Raw genomic sequence first — 16,514 nt, 5'->3', positions numbered from 1 at the left:
GAGCTGAAAACCCGGAAAAAGGATAGGGAAACTCCAATAGGCACATTGCGCTTGCGCACGGGGAGCCGGAAGTCAGGGCTGAGGGGGTGGTGTCTCTGCTTCCGTTTCTGGTTTTGCTCCAGTGTTTGGGTGTTCTTCGCGGCCGTCCGAGATGAACCGATTCTTCGGAAAAGCGAAACCCAAGGCTCCGCCGCCCAACCTGACAGACTGCATTGGCACGGTGGGCGCTCGACCGCACATAACTAGGCTCGGGGCCTCTGAAACCCGTCACCCCACCCACCCCGCCTCCTCCCGGTTTCTACTCCTCCACCTCATTCCCGGTTCCGGGCCCATTACACCTCGGCCCTTTCCACTCCACCTCTGTTCTTGTTACCCAGGTCATTCCTGACGCCACAAACCAGGACCCGACCCCTAACCCATCACTCTCTCCCCTAACTGGCACCGGACCCTTGATGCGCACTGCCGCGTCCACTCGCTCTTTCCTTATCCCTTCATCTCAAGTAACCGTAGGCCCATACACCCTTCGAACCTTGTCCATTACCCCTCTTTCATCCCTCATCCCTCTTCCACGTCAGGACCCTCAGCTTGATATCCTAGCTCAACATGTCTATACTAGATCCTGGATCTCAGTAACAAAATTCAGAACCCTGGTCCTGCACATTAAGCCACCACCCTCTTATCTAGAAAACAGCATTAGATCTTTAGTCCTATCCAGGGTCCACGGGGCACTAGCTCATTTCACAGACCTCCTGGTTGAGTCCCAAGCCTGATTAGTTTCTGATTCTAGGGAAATTGCAACTTACCCAAGGGAGTCTCAAATTATTTTTCTGCCCAAACGCACTTGAGGGAGACCCTGGAATATCAGAATCTGGAGGGTGGAATATAGTTTATAAAAGCCCCTCAACGTTTCTGACTGGGAATTCCCCCCCCCCCCCTTTGGGAACCACAGTTTTCCACCCTCACCATATGATCCTCTTTATTTTTCTTTTCTTCCTCCATATTCTTTCCTCTCCTGCTCCTTCTCATGTAAGTATATTATAATAGCTACCAGTGCCTTTGATTTTTTTCCCCCCTCAAGGTGGACAGCAGAGCAGAATCTATTGACAAGAAGATTTCTCGACTGGATGCTGAGCTAGCAAAGTATAAGGATCAGATGAAGAAGATGAGAGAGAGTCCGGCAAAGGTAAGATAGGCTGCAGTTTCTGTGACAGCCTAACTTAAGCACCTGTGGAAGTAGGGGCTGGTGAGAGATACAAAAGGTATGCTCACAGTCTGGTAAGGAGAAAAACCTATGTGGGGCTGTTAGTCGTTTCCAAGGAGAGAGCAGATTGAGGACTTTGTGCATGTTGAGTTTGAGTGGATAGCAGGATGCCCAAGTTGGAGATCTCCTAAGGCAACTGAATGTAAAAAATCAGCACCTTTGGGGCTGGGGGTGGAATTAATATGCAGTAGGGAAAAGACATGCAGTTAATACACTGAGATGTGAGATGCAAAGGCAGAGATGAACTGAGTCTTAAAGACTGTGCTTGGGAGGTGAAGAACAATCCAGGAGCCACTATATCTGCTAACTTAAAGAATTTCTTCAAATTAAGTAAGTAGATATGTATATTTGTGGATATGGGAGATTTCTTTTACATATGTATATTTTCTACTTATTAAAATCTGTTTTTTCTCATCAGAATATGGTCAAGCAGAAAGCCTTGCGGGTTTTAAAGCAAAAGCGGATGTAAGTTATAGGCATAATCTCCTTTCTTCCACAGGTTTGACCAAAAGAGAAATGATCTTCCATTCCTTCAGGTTTTTATACCATTTTATAAGCATTATTCATTTAATTACAAATTTCATTTACATATGTAGTTAGCTGGTTTTTCCCCTACTGTGTATTCAGCAACACCTTTTATAGCACCATCCATTTAAATAGAACTTTTTGCTATGATAGTGATGTTCTGTATTTATGCTGTATAGTTCAGAATCTCTTAGCCATGGGTGGCTATTGAGCATTTGAAATGTGACTAGTATGATTAGGAACTGAAGCTTTAATTTTATTTAATTTTAACAATTTAAGTTTAAGTAACCATATGTGGCTGGTGACTTCTGTATTGGACTGCCCAGATCTATAGGGTTTGGTTCTCTCATTACTTATTTAATTAGAGTGTGCCTTTTTAATTTTTGTTTGTAAAATTGGGAATCTTGTCTATTTGTTCTCTCCCACTGGAAGATTTAAGGGTCCTTAGTTTGTTTTAGGTGGCAATATTCCAGTGTTTAAGCAGAAGCCAAATAGTATCTTTGTTGCTTACCCTTGTAGGCTGTCCAGCTAAAGAGACTTTCTGCAGGGCTGTAGAGGTCAGATGGAATCAACTAATAAGAAACCAGGAAGATTGCTGATACTCTTTTCCTATTTATAAAATAACTTTTTATAAGACATCAGATACCATCTTACTCCTTTTAGATTAGACAAAATTGGAAAAAGAAATTGTAATGCGCTAGAGTGGTGATAATGTGGTAAAACCATTGCCTCCTTAATTGGTAGCGCTGCAAGTTTTAAGCAACTTTTTTGTTTGTTAATCCTCACCCGAGGATATTATCTCCATTGATTTTCATTAGAGAGAGTGGAAGGGAAGGGAGGAGAAAAAGAGAGAGAGAAACATTGATGTGAGAGGGACACAGCTATTGGTTGCCTCCCACACAGGCCCCAACCACGGCTGGGGATCAACCTTCAGCCTTCTAAACACTGAGCCATGCTAGCCAGGGCTTAAGTAACTTTTTTTAAATAAAATGATATATGTTCATTGTAGAAACTTGGAAAATATATAAACATAAGTAGAAAAAAGAAAAGCCACCTAGATTCCTACTATTATAAATAACCATCTTTAAAATGCTGATTTCTTGCATAACCAGCATGGCTCAGTGGTTGAGCATTGACCTATAATCCAGGATATCTCGGTTCAATTCCCAGTCAGGGCCCATGCCCAGGTTGTAGGCTCCATCCCCAGTAGGGGCCTTGCAGGAGGCAGCAGATCCATGACTCATCATTGATGTTTCTCTCTCTCTCCCCCTTCCTCTCTCTGAGAAATCAACTTAAAAAAACCCATTTAAAATGCTTACTTTTTACAGTTTCTTTTCTGTGCTTGAGCATACGTGGTGTATGGGCACATAATTTAGAAGAAAACAAATGGTGTGTATATAGGTATTCCTTCCCATTTAACGTTATATCGTGACCATTTCTTTGTCCTTTTAAATATTCTTTGGAAACTTTATACTTTTTAATATTCCACCACTGTTTGCCTATACCATGAATTGACCATTCTTCTCCTGGTTGGACAGTTAGATGGTTTCCAAATATTGTATAAAGAATATAATGACATAAGTCTTTGGGATAGTATTACACTTTGATATAAAACTTTATTTAAAAAAACATATTTTGAGAGTGCCAGGCATTATGTTAGGTCAGATTGGTTACCTAATTATGGATACACGATTAATAAAATATAATACTTGTCCTCAAGGAGTTTAGTCTACTGGAAAAATAGTTTCACTTTATGTATGAGCAGCCTTAAAAATAGTCTTACCCTTCTCTCTCATCATTGATGTTTCTATCTCTCTCTCCCTCTCTCTCCCTGAAATCAATAAAAATATGTTAAAAAAAAAATTGTCTTACCCTTTGCCCCAGAATTCCACTTCTGGGAATTTAGCATAGGAAATAATGTAAAACATAAAGACATATATATTACGACTTTGTAGCAAAAATGTTATAATATTAAATGGAAAATAGTGTTATAACTAAAATACATACAAAAGAAGAAGACTGGAGGGGGTACATCAAATGGTATTTGGTTAGAGCAGCGATTTTCAAAAGGTGTGCTCCAAGAATTTTTAAAATATGCAATACCTGACTAGTCAAGGGCACTGACCTCTTTTCCCTTAGATTGTCAAAAAAATGACAATAGCCAACACAACAATAGCCATCTGGTGTGAATGAATCAAAATTACACCTATTTTTTTTGTGTGTAAAGTTGACCAAAAAAAATGTATTTTTTTTTGGTGTGCCACAGAATTTTAGTAATTAGTTTATGTGTGCCATTGATGAAAAAGGTTGAAAACAGCTGGGTTAGAGTGATTATTTTGGCCAATTTTTATTTTTCTTTGGTATATTTAATTTTTTAACAAATTTTGAAAGAAAATTCTCTTATTTAGTATTAGAGATACTTTCTTCCTGAGGATTTATATCTGGCTCACATTTGCCATTCTCAATTCACTCTAAAAAGGTATGAGCAGCAGCGGGACAATCTCGCCCAACAGTCATTTAACATGGAACAAGCCAATTACACTATCCAGTCATTGAAGGACACCAAGACCACGGTACTTCCATAGCACCTTTTCCCATGATTTTATTTTTGTACTCTTGTGCTCTTTTCCTATGGTTTTTAAAAGACAGTTTAACCAGCATGGCTTCTTAAGACATTGTGTTTTCTCTTAACCTTTTTTTAGGTTGATGCTATGAAACTGGGAGTGAAGGAAATGAAGAAAGCATACAAGCAAGTAAAAATTGACCAGATTGAGGTGAGATGTGTACTGGTTTCTGTAAGAATGCCCTGGTTTCTGAAAGAATCCAAATGAATGTGTATGTGATGGGAAGGGCACAGAAGAGGGATTGAATCTTAGGCCTGCCATTTACTAATAAGTAACTTTGGGAAAGAGTACCAAAGGTCTCACTTTCCTTGTTAATGCAAGACTCCTAATACCACATATGGTTATGAAAATGAAATAAATGAGCTGGTGTATCTACACGCACAATGACTGGTACATAATAAGCACTAATAAATAAATACCCAGTTTCCTGTTACTTCTAATTCAATGATTTTTGAGTCTGTTTTCTCAATTGTAAAGTACTGTTGTTTGCTGCCTATCTCCTAGGATTGTCACGAGTGCTTAAAACAGTTCCTGGGATGGAGTTGGTTCCTTTTTCTAGTAATTCTCTCTATATTTTTAATAATGTCATTGGGTCCTTAAAATTAGCAGTTCGTTTGAGATCATGTTTTGGCTGGGAGGTGAACTCCTCTCACCTCCATCATGTGAACAGCCCAGATGGCAAGCAGGGATAGCAGAGGGAGGGAGTGGTGACTGTCCAGAGTTGAAGAGACTTCTTTTCTGAAAATATGATGGAGCCCTTTACACCTACGTCCTGAGTAGAATGTCTCTTTCTATGAGAGCAGGGACTTGATTTTGTTCACTGTTGTATCCCCAGTGCCTTGAACGATGCCTAGCCATAGTTGGTGCTCACAAAGTATTTGATGATTGATGAACAAACGAATGAAAGGCTATTAAAACACATAAAGTAATTCTGTCCAATTCAAGAAGTATTTGTTAGTTGAGTGCTTAGTAGGTACCCAGCATTTTACTTTCTCTGCAGAGGTATTCTCTGGGAGTCCCAGTATTTCATAAGAGTGAGGAGTGACAGCATTCCTCCATCTTGCTTTTTTTGAGCATTCCTCCTTAGACTGCCTATATCAGATTCTTCAAATTCTTCAAATTCTGGCCATCTATCAAATTCTTCACTAGTCTCTACTTATAAGGAGTTAAACTTAGTGATATCTTCCAGATTTACTGAGAAAAATGTTCTGTGTATGCTTGTCTTATTTATATAATACTATTTGATGATAAAATTGCCCTGGCCAGTGTGGCTCAGTTGGTTGAGCAATGTCCTTGCACTAAGAGGTGGCCCGTTTGATTCCTGTACAGGACATGTGCCCAAGTTTGGGGCTTGATCCCTGGTAGGGGGCATGCAGGAGGCAGCCGATCCATGTTTTTCTCTCATTGATGTTTCTCTCTCTCTCTCCCCCTCTCCCTTCCTCACTCTCCCTAAAAAAAAAAAAAAAAAAATCAATAAAAACATATTTAAAATATATATATAATGAAATTGAATTTTATTTTCTGCTTTTAGGGTTCCATGTGTTTTAATTAGAGCTATGTAAAAAACAAAATAGAAACTTTGCTCTTTCTGGGTTTTTTAGTATGTCTCTCCATCTTTCACCTGTGGCTGGCTGTTTGTCTACCTAATTACCCTTTTTCTGTCCCTTAATAGGCATGCCCACATGACAGGAGGAGAGTCTCTTTCTAATTCTTTTAGGGGGTGTGTGTGTCTCTTTGGTCGGGTTATATGTTTTGAATTTAATTTGTTTTCCTAAAATACTTGTAAAATATTTTCATTGTTTTATAGCTTTCATTTTTAAATTTTGCTTCTGTTTGTATGTGTGTAGCCCTGCCTTTTTTATTTTTTAGTTTCTGCACATCAAGTGCTTGTACTTGTTTATATTGCTTTTGTTTGTTTATCTAGTACTGAATCTACCAGTTCTTTGTGTGAAGATTTTTTTCCCCTGTATCATAGAGTCTATTGCTAGGAACCCTATTCATAGACAATTTTGAGAGAATGTCTTGTCTTCATATGTAGTAGTAGCATAGTATAAATTTAACTTGATTAATTTATGTTATTTTCACTCTTTTAATTATTGTTTCAGCCAGTGTTTCTCTGTATAGCAAAATGTTACATATATACAATGTAGTAGTTTGACACTTGGAAATGCAGGAAAGCAGAGCGTTTTCTTTTTTCTTTTTAGTGTTTTTTCCGTTTTACTTTCTACCCTTTATTTGGAAAAACAAACTTCTGATTTGGGGACCAGGAAGGACTTTTCAAATATTTTGCATTGCTCTAGAAGTTCTGAAGGATAAGTGATGCTAATTTGAGCCTTTTGCAGTATCAGCACTACCCTGTTATATAGAATTTTCAGTATGTGACGAGTATATTGTTCTGCGCATTATTAACATAGAAGACACATAGTATTAAGTGCTTAGTGTTTGACATACATTATTGCAATAAATCCTTACATAACCCTATGAGGTATGGCTATTAATAATACCATTTTAGCCTGTCTGGGCGTGGCTCAGCAGTTGAGCATCGACCTAGGATCCAGGAGGTCGGGGTTCAATTCCTGGTCAGGGCACATGCCTGGGTTGTGGGCTCGATCCCCAGTGGGGGGCGTGTAGGAGGCAGCCCATCAATGACTCTCATCATTGATGTTTCTCTCTCTCTCTCCCTCTCCTTTCCTCTCTCTGAGATTAATAAAGACATATTTTTAAAAAATAAAATAAATAATACCATTTTACAGATGAAGAAATTAAGGCTTAGAGACATTACTTTTCATGGAGTAATGACAAAATTTTGGCTTTGACTCCACAGTTAGATCTCTAAACCATTATGCTAACTGCCCTTAATTATGCTACACTCCTTCTCAGATTTGTTGTACATTCTTTCTGGCTTTGCATTAGTCTTCCAGTTAAGTACAAGTAGATTATTCACAGATGATTTATGCCCTCAGTCAATGATTTTCATCAGCCTGGTCTCAGATATCAAGCCTTTCCTTTTTCCATTTCTGTTTCCCCAACCATGGTGGACCCGGTATAACTTTTTATACCATCTAGTTTCTGCTACTGCCTCCTTACACAGTGTAGTCAGTGTTTGGCTAACTCAAGAAGAGTGATTTGCTTGTCTCAATTACCTCTTTTTCTCCATTAATTAGAAAAATATTGATAGTGTAGCTGTTGCTTGATGTAATGTTTCAGGTAAACATCTGTAATGACAGAGATGATGGGTATCTAGTCTTGCAATAGGACTTTGAATTTCCATGAGATATCTTAAGTTCAAATGCAAGATCACCAATTTTGTTCCTCTTTATTTTGAAGTTTACATTTTCACCACCAAAAACAGGAGGAGGATTATATGGGTTGGTGATATTTATAGTTATTGTTAGGGAAAATCTTCAAACTTGTGATCTTTAAATAATTCTGTAAGCTCACTTTCTTATACTTTTAATTAGAGGGAACATTCAGGAGTTACTCAAACCTGTCCTTTAGAGGAGCACCTACTCAGGTGTTGACTAAAAATAGTCACTAGCCAAGGACCGGAGTAACAGTTGTTGAGAATTTGTTATGTTCTCTGCATTTTTTTGTACATCATCTTTTTATTTTTTAAATTTTTTATTTTTTTCATGTGTCAGTACTTTTAATGTTGTATACATAAAATTATAGTAAAAAGACGATTGTAAACGAGATAAAGCCCCTCCATTTCCATGGTCAGCTCACTGCATTACAGTAAACCAAGTTTATATTCCACCATTAAATGTGGTTCTCCCATTAGTTCACTTTGTGATGGGTCATTAAGAATGTCTTCAAACCCAATAGTCTCATTACCCCTCAAAATATCAAGTGAAAGGTTTGAGCTTGGAAGAAATGGAAGACACTGAACCTGTTGCACTGCCTTGAATTCCATTTGCAATTTTAGAGGAGCAAACAGACCCTGGATGTTTCTCAGTGTAGAAAAATTCATTTTATCTTGGTTGAGCTGGAAATTTTTTTCTGATAATTCAAGAGGATGACTGGGCAAAAGTTCATTTTTCACACAAGAAAAACCTTTCTGAAGAAGATCATGACTTTCAAAAGGTCCACTTGCTGACAGCTCAGTAACTGGAATACTGTCCTTTAGCTGAGATCCAAGTCCTCTGGTATTCATCTTCAGCTCACTCTGCGAAGAGCCCCTCAACCTGTTACGGTCAGCTAGCCCCGCCGCTCACTTCCATTTCCCTGTACATCATCTTTTTAAAAATTGCTCCTTTTTAAGATTCAGGGAGAGAGTACAAGCTAGGGGTATAGGAAAATGGTAAGAAATGAGTAAAAATCTTGTCTGATCTTCTTATAGGATTTACAAGACCAGCTAGAGGATATGATGGAAGATGCAAATGAAATCCAAGAAGCACTGAGTCGTAGTTATGGCACCCCAGAGTTAGATGAAGATGACCTAGAAGCAGGTAAGTTATGGAAAAAGCAGTGCATATGTAGCTTTTGAGTTTGAAAGGAGCAACTGCCTGGGACCTTCTCCCAAGTGCTAGAGAAAATTCCTGTGAGGGTTCCTTAAGAGACAGTTTATGGTACAGTCTGTGGGAAGAGAACTTGTGAGGCAGCCACATTGGACTTGCATACTACACCAACAACTCCGGAATGGACAGGCTCTGAAGGGAGGTCCACTCAAAGGCCTTTTCTAACCCAGTGCTTGGTATCTAAATACTGCCTTTCCCTGCTGTTTTCCTTTTGATTTTGTTCTCCCTGTTTTGCTACTTGGACTCCTCTCTCTTGGAACAGCAAAATAGATCAAGAAATAGTAGTTGGCAAATACTTTTTGTGTATCTCCTATATACCAGACACTGTGTTAGGTGCTGGGGATTCAGCATTGGAAAAAACAAATATCTTACCCCTTGAGCAGGGGTAAGAAACTGCTTCTTTCAAGTAGTTAATTACAAGAGCACAAATGGTTGGAGAAGTATGGGGTACCATGAAGCACATAACTAGGGAATCTAACATTTGGGAGAGGGGGACAGGCATGGGACCGGAAGGACAAGTAGGAGTTAGTAGGAAAAATGAGAAGGGTTGTTGCATGGCCTTAGGGAGAGTAGTTTAAAAACTATTTCTGTGCCCTGGCTAGTGTGGCTCAGTTGGTTGAGCATCATCCCATGTACCAAAAGTTCGCACACAGGTTCCATTTCCTGTCAGGGCACATGCCCAGGTTGCCCGCTAGAACTCCAGTAGGGGGTGTGCAGGAGGCAGCCCATCAGTATCACATCAGTGTTTCTCTCTCTCTCCCTCTCCCTTTCTCTCTCTCTCAAATTAATAAAAACATTAAAACTATTGCTGTAATCTTTAAGAGATGGTGTCTGAGACTATGGGTAGCAGAAACTATGGGTTGTGGTAGCAGAAACAGAGAGAAGTGAACAGATTGAAGAAATTTTAGGAGATTGAATGGACAAGACTTAATAATTGATTGGATATGGAGGGAGAGGGAGGTATTAAGGATGTCTGTCAGTTTCTAGCATGAGTAACTGGGTAGATGGCAGAACCACCCTACACTGCATTTTCTGTCACGTGATGTCCCTGTAAAACATTACAACTGCTTCCTTCTCCCTGTCCCCTCCATGTCCTGTTTTTGCCTTGAACCTCCCCCTCCTCCATTCATTTCTTTATTTTCTTACTTCCCATCTAGAGTTTCTTCTATGAGTCTCTGCCTGCTATTGTCATTCCTCCTGGTCACTTTCTACTCATTTTGCCATAGACTTTTTTTAAAAGCCTGACTCATGTAATGATCACTCAGTATACAACAATCTCTACTTATGTTCATTATCCTCTTTCAGGTTCATCAATAAATGAGAGAGAATTTTTTGCATTTGTTATTATCAGGATTTTATAATTTGAATTGGCCAGTTGATAACTAGAGAGTCTTCTCGTGAAGACTGGGGGCCTTTTAAACCCATAGGGAATGGTTGTTTTGTTTGTTTGTTTTTTATTTATTTTTTAAAAATATATCTTTATTGATTTCAGAGAGAGGAAAGGAGAGAGAGAGAGACAGACAGACAGACACATCAATGATGAGAGAGTCATTGGGGATTGAGCCCACAACCCAGGCATGTGCCCTGACCGGGAATCGAACCCCGATCGCCTGGATCCTAGGTTGACACTCAACCTCTGAGCCATGCCCCGCCGGGCTGTTTGTTTTATTTTTATTTTGGTTTTTCATAGATTTTACCACATCATTTCTCTTGAAAGTTTCTTACAATGCTAATCTTTGATTTTGAAAATAGAAATTAGTAATCCCTTTCCCTTAGTTTTTAAATGTTCCTCTTATAAATAATTGGGCTTTCTCAACATTAGCTCCCAGTTTTCTTCATTACATAGTTTTGAAATGTTGACTATTTCAATTTCAGAGTTGGATGCACTGGGTGATGAGCTTCTGGCTGATGAAGACAGTTCTTACTTGGATGAAGCAGCATCTGCACCTGCAATTCCAGAAGGCGTTCCCACAGACACAAAGAATAAGGTGACAGCTTTTTCTGTTTATATTTTCTATGCAAATATAAAGCTTTATGCTTGATCACCAGTCTGGGAATCTAAAAGGTACCCTTAAGTTAGAACAAAGAAAGACTGTCTCGGTCATTATTTTGGGTACCCTTGAAAGCCCAGTTTTCCTACATTGGACGATGGACAGGCTTAGTGTCACGGAAACCCAGGAATGGGTTTTTTTGTGTGTTGTGTTTTTTTTTTAATTTAAAATTTTAAATCTTTATTGTTGAGACCATTACAGATGTCCCCCTTTTAACCCCACTGATTCCCCTCCACCCCACCTCCATCCCACCCCCAGGCCCTCCCCATACCAATGTCCCCATCCATGGGCCATGCCCATAAAGATACAAGTTCCCTGATTAATCCCTCCTCACCCACACCTCCCTCCCCGCCTTCCCTCTGAAATTCCTCAGTTCCAAGCTTTTATGTTACTGGATCCACTTTGTTCATCAGTTTATTTTGTTTATTATATTCCACATATAAGTGAGATCATTTGGTACTTGTCCTTCTCCGACTGGCTTATTTCACTTAGCATAATACTCTCTAGTTCCCTCCATGCTATGCCAAAGGCCAAAAGGTCCTTCCTCTTCACAGCTGCATAGTACTCCGTGGTATAAATGTGCCACAGCTTTTTTATCTACTTATCTATCTACTCATGGGCACTTGGGCTGTTTCCAAATCTTAGCTATTGTGGATTGCGCTGCTATGAACATAGGGGTGCATAAGTTCTTTGCGATTGGTGTTTGGGTTTCTTAGGATATATTCACAGAAGTGGGATCATTGGGTCAAATGGCAGGTCAATTTTTAATCTTCTGAGGAAACTCTATACCTCTTTCCATAGTGGCTGCACCAGTCTGCATTCCCACCAGCAGTGTACTAGGGTGCCCTTTTCTCCACACCCTCACCAGAACTTGTAGTTCGTTGACTTGTTGATGGCAGCCATTCTGACAGGTGTGAAGTGATACCTCATTGTGGTTTTAATTTGCATCTCTCTGATGATTAGCGACGTTGAGCATTTTTTCATATGTCTCTTAGCCATTTGTATGCCAGGAATGTTTTCATACAATGACAATTTGTGTAATATTACAAATTACCCTTGTTGTGAACTTGCACTAAGTGCCATTTATAGGTTTTAGACATTTCCTGGAAAAGTATCAGCAACACATACATGAACCGTGCTAGGCAGCAGTGTAAAAATTCTACTCTCCAGGCACACTGGTTAATTAGAGGGTGGAAGTTTTTGAACTAGGGATTACTAATTTAAGTATAAAACTTAACATAGAAAGACTAATTCAATACAGTAAAAGAAACAGGACACCTGGGTTTAAGTCTCTGCCTCTGACCGTGAGACCTTGGCAAATCACTTAGCTGTTTTGAACTTTTCTGTCCCTTGTTTCTATAAAATACAAGTACAATCAAATTAGATCTTGTATGTGAAAGGGCTTGTGAGCCCTGGCAGGTGTGGTTCAGTGGTTAGAGGCCTGCCCATGCACTGAAGGGTCTTGGGTTCGATTCCCAGTCAAGAGCATGTAACTGGGTTTCAGTTTTGTTTCCCCTATTCCCCCGCTCCCTGTTGGGGTGCGAATGGGAGGCAACCAGTCAATGGGTCTGTCTCATATCGATGTTTCTCTATCTCTCCCCACTTCCTCCCTTCCATTCTTTGAAAAGCAATGGAAAAAATATCCTCAGGTGAGGATTAAAAACAACAATAATAAAATAAATAAAAGGGCTTGGCAAGCTTAAGGCCCTGTCCAAAGCAACATGGTTATCACTGTAAATAGAAGAAATTTTGCTGCATATGAAATCCTGTTCACGCCATCTTGGTTCCTGGTGTAATGTGTCATTTTATTTTATATTTTATTTTATTTTGTTTTTTATTTTTTAATTTAATTTTTAATTTATTTTATTTCATTTTATTATTTTATTTATTTGATTTTATTATTTTTATTTTATCTTATTTTATTTATTATTTTTTAAATTTATTTTATTTTATTTTAATTTTTGTTACCACTGGACATTTACAGTCCTGGTGTTTGCCTTATCTCCCAACATGCACATTGAGTATGCATAATGTAGTTGACAGAACCCTTCAGTGGGAACCAGTCTCAGCTCTGCCTTTATTCATTGTGTAACATTGAGCAAATTAGCAATTTGTGTCTTCTCTCAGAATCTCATCAGTGTTTTTCCACCTGTAAAATGTGGGCAGCAAAAAGTGGTGAGGAGGTAATTTCTCAGACCCCTTATAGCTGATTTCTATGAATGTTTGTCTTCCCCCACTGTACCCCTCCTGTTTACTTTGAGCCTGAGGTAGTCTTACTTTTCTGTACCCCACACCACCTCCACACCTCAGGCCACTTCAAGGTTCCAGGTGCATAGGTTGGTTTTTCTCAGCACATGTGAAATCATCTTTATTAATATCACCATAGCCCACCTTTTAAATTCCCAGGAGCATGTATGCTATGTCCACTTCTAGAAGTTTACAGGTTCCTGAGTTAAAGTGCTGTTGGGATATGGTTTCTTAATTGATAGTGGTATCACTGCCTATAAGTTTATAGGATAGTGTGATGTAGCAGTAACTGCCTGTTCTAGGGCACTGCTTCATCAAAGATTTGGGAGGCTTGTAAAAGTTGATTGTTCACTTTAGGGATCAGAGTGAAAATGGGAATCTGAAAGCAAGGACTAACTCCTCAGTCTTTCCTCCTGGACCCTCCCAGCCCCGTTTTCCACTTTCTAGATTTATACTTAAGGTTTTCTTTCTCTCTTACTCTTCCTTTACCCTGCAAATATCCCATTTTGATCTCTTCCAGTTCTTTTCCAGGTTCATCACTTTCTTCTTTACCTTTCATAAAAGTCATTCTCGTCTTCTGAGTGGGATTTTGATTTTCATTGATTAAACACTTGGAGATGAGTTTTAACTACTAAATATTTGTAATCTTTTTTTTATCAGTTGAGAAATAGTGGCACTATGGGAATATTATGCTGAGTGAAATAAATCAGAAAAAGCTAAGAACCACATGGTTTCACTGATGTGTGGGATATAAAACTGAAACTCGTGGACACAGACAGCAGTGTGGTGGTTACCAGAGGGAAGAGGGTGGGGAGGTGGTGGGGGCTGGAGAAGGCCTAATACATGGTGACGGAAGATGGTTTAACTTTGGGTAGTGGGCACAAAGTGCAGTATACAGATCTTGTATTACAGAAATGTACACTTGAAACCTATATGATACTATTAACCAGTGTTACCCCAATATATTTAATAAAAATTAAAAAACAAAACAGTGGCACTAAACATTACTTCTTTTTTTATAGGATGGAGTCCTGGTGGATGAATTTGGATTGCCACAGATCCCTGCTTCATAGACATGCATCATTCAAGTACATCATGTAAAATAAACACATATTCTGGGACTAGGAAATATTTATCTTTCCAAATTTACCATAAAAGATTATGGTTTATTTCCTTTCTTTGAAGGAAAAGCTAATTACATTGCTCTTTTTTTTTGTTTTTCCGTTAAAGACTCAACGTTTGGGGAATGCTTTCTTTGTACTAAATTTTTATTCCTTTTCTCTTATGAAAACTAACTTACTTAAAAGTATCGATGGCTATGTATGATTTCATTACTTAATAATAATTTGAAATAAAACTAAGGAAATGGGACTCTTTAGATTTTATGATAGTATAACTCCACAATCTCAAATCAACCTGATATATTGATAAGGCAGATAGCATTACTGGGACTGTTCATATTATGATTCAAAATCATTTTCTATTGTGGTATTATAGGTGGTTAAAGTGATGGCCTTTTTTTGATGGGTTTTTGTGTGTCTTGTGAGTAAATCATTACCGTGTCCAATATTGGAATGGAATTATCACTATGTCATGGGTGGATTTTTTTATTGTATCGTTCCCTCAGTATTACAGCCTGACTTGTAATCAATAATGAATATTTCTTGATATTTAATGTATAGGACATTTATTTATATTCAATAAATATTTTTCAAAAGGATATAACTTTAACACTATCACTTCTGCCTAAAACCTCCACTGCAGAAACCAAATTGAACACAATTTTAATGTCGATTCAGCCTAAAAACTCCACTACAAGAATTGAATTTACCCGGTGGCATTGTGGTATAGAGGAAAGAGCGAGGAACAATCCAGGCTTGCGCCCTGGGTCTGCCATCTAATTACTAAGTAGCCTCCTCACTTCTATCTATTCTTTTTTTTTTTTCTTTTTTTTTTAAATATATTTTATTGATTTCAGAGAGAGGAAGGGAGAGAGATAGAAACATCAGTGATGAGAGAGAGTCATTGATTGGCTGCCTCGTGCATATCCCCTATTGGGAATCAAGGCCGAAACCCGGGCATATGCCCTGACTGGGAATTGAACAGCGATCTCCTGGATCATAGGTCGATGCTCAACTGCTGAGTCACACTGAACAGGCTTACTTCTTTCTATTTCTTTATTATTAGTAAAATTGTGCTTACCTCACAAGGCTCTTGTGAGGAATAATTGAGGTAATTGTCATGAGTACTTTGTTAACTGCAACATGCTATTTTCATATGAGGGATTATTAACAATAAAAAAGCAAGGGCTTCTTTCTTTTCTTGGGAGTGCTACAGTATGTCCAAATTCCTGCCTGATTTCAGGGTCTTTAATGATCCATCCTCCCTTCCTCACTCAACCTCTCACCAACAGCATTCCCTCCTCTACCTCGCTGGTGCCTCACAATGCCACATACACTGGCCTTTCATGTGTCAGCAGGTCAATCCAATAAACATTTATTGGATTGAACACAAGCTCTATAGAGTCTCTATACCAACCCAGGGAATATGGAGAATAACCTAAGTTCCTCTCTTCAAAATTTCACTGTCTAGTTATAGGTGGGGATGAGACACATACGTAACCCTCTCCCACCCCCACTAACTTCACTCTCCCTAGAAGCCTTCCAGTGGGACAGTAGCAGTTTTAGGTTCACAACAGAATTGAGCACAAAATACAGAGAATTCCCATATACTCCCTGTCCCCACACATGAACAACCTTCCCCCGCCCTCATGACTATAGACATTCTGCACAGAGTGGTACATTTGTTATCCGTGAACCTACATTTATACATCATTATCACTGAAAGTCAGTAGTTTACTTTTGGTGGTGTACATTCTGTGGGTTTTGACAATATACCTACCACTGTAGTACCATACAGAATAGTTTCACTGTCCTAAAAATCTGTGCTCTGTCTATTCATCCCTCCCTCTCCTCTAAGCCCTGGCAATGACTGATCTTTTTATTGTCTCCATAGTTTTGCCTTTTCCAGAATGTCATATAGTTGGAATCATAGAGTTTGTAGCCTTTTCATATTGACTTCTTTCACTAAATAATATGCATCTAAGTTTCCTCCGTGTGTTTTTCTTTGCTTGATAGCTCGTTTCTTTTTAGCACTGAATAATGCTCCATTGTCTGGACTTCTTTTTAATGTAACTATTTATAGCTATAAATTTCTATCTGAGCACTGCTTTCATTGCTTGTCATAAGTTTTGGTATGCTGTGTGAAGTACTGTTTATAGGTGTGTGGT

At 38.8% G+C, this 16,514-nt stretch overlaps 1 protein-coding gene and 1 pseudogene across 2 annotated transcripts; one reads left to right on the top strand and one right to left on the bottom strand.

The window, feature by feature from the left end:
• Positions 1-67: 67 nt before the first annotated feature.
• On the top strand, positions 68-15,177 carry CHMP5 (charged multivesicular body protein 5). Its single transcript, XM_081152181.1, has 8 exons — positions 68-220; positions 1,079-1,183; positions 1,680-1,726; positions 4,266-4,359; positions 4,489-4,560; positions 8,750-8,858; positions 10,803-10,915; positions 14,248-15,177. The coding sequence occupies exons 1-8, from the start codon at positions 152-154 to the stop codon at positions 14,296-14,298; spliced, it is 660 nt and encodes a 219-aa protein (XP_081008307.1). The 5' UTR covers positions 68-151; the 3' UTR covers positions 14,299-15,177.
• LOC308564245 (proteasome maturation protein pseudogene) lies at positions 8,121-8,635 on the bottom strand (annotated as a pseudogene). The gene has a single exon. The product of its transcript is annotated as a proteasome maturation protein pseudogene (transcript).
• Positions 15,178-16,514: the final 1,337 nt, after the last annotated feature.

Source organism: Miniopterus schreibersii, assembly GCF_964146895.1.
Source record: "Miniopterus schreibersii genome assembly, chromosome: 11".
Taxonomy (NCBI): domain Eukaryota; kingdom Metazoa; phylum Chordata; class Mammalia; order Chiroptera; family Miniopteridae; genus Miniopterus; species Miniopterus schreibersii.
This window is presented reverse-complemented; position numbering and strand designations above follow the sequence as displayed.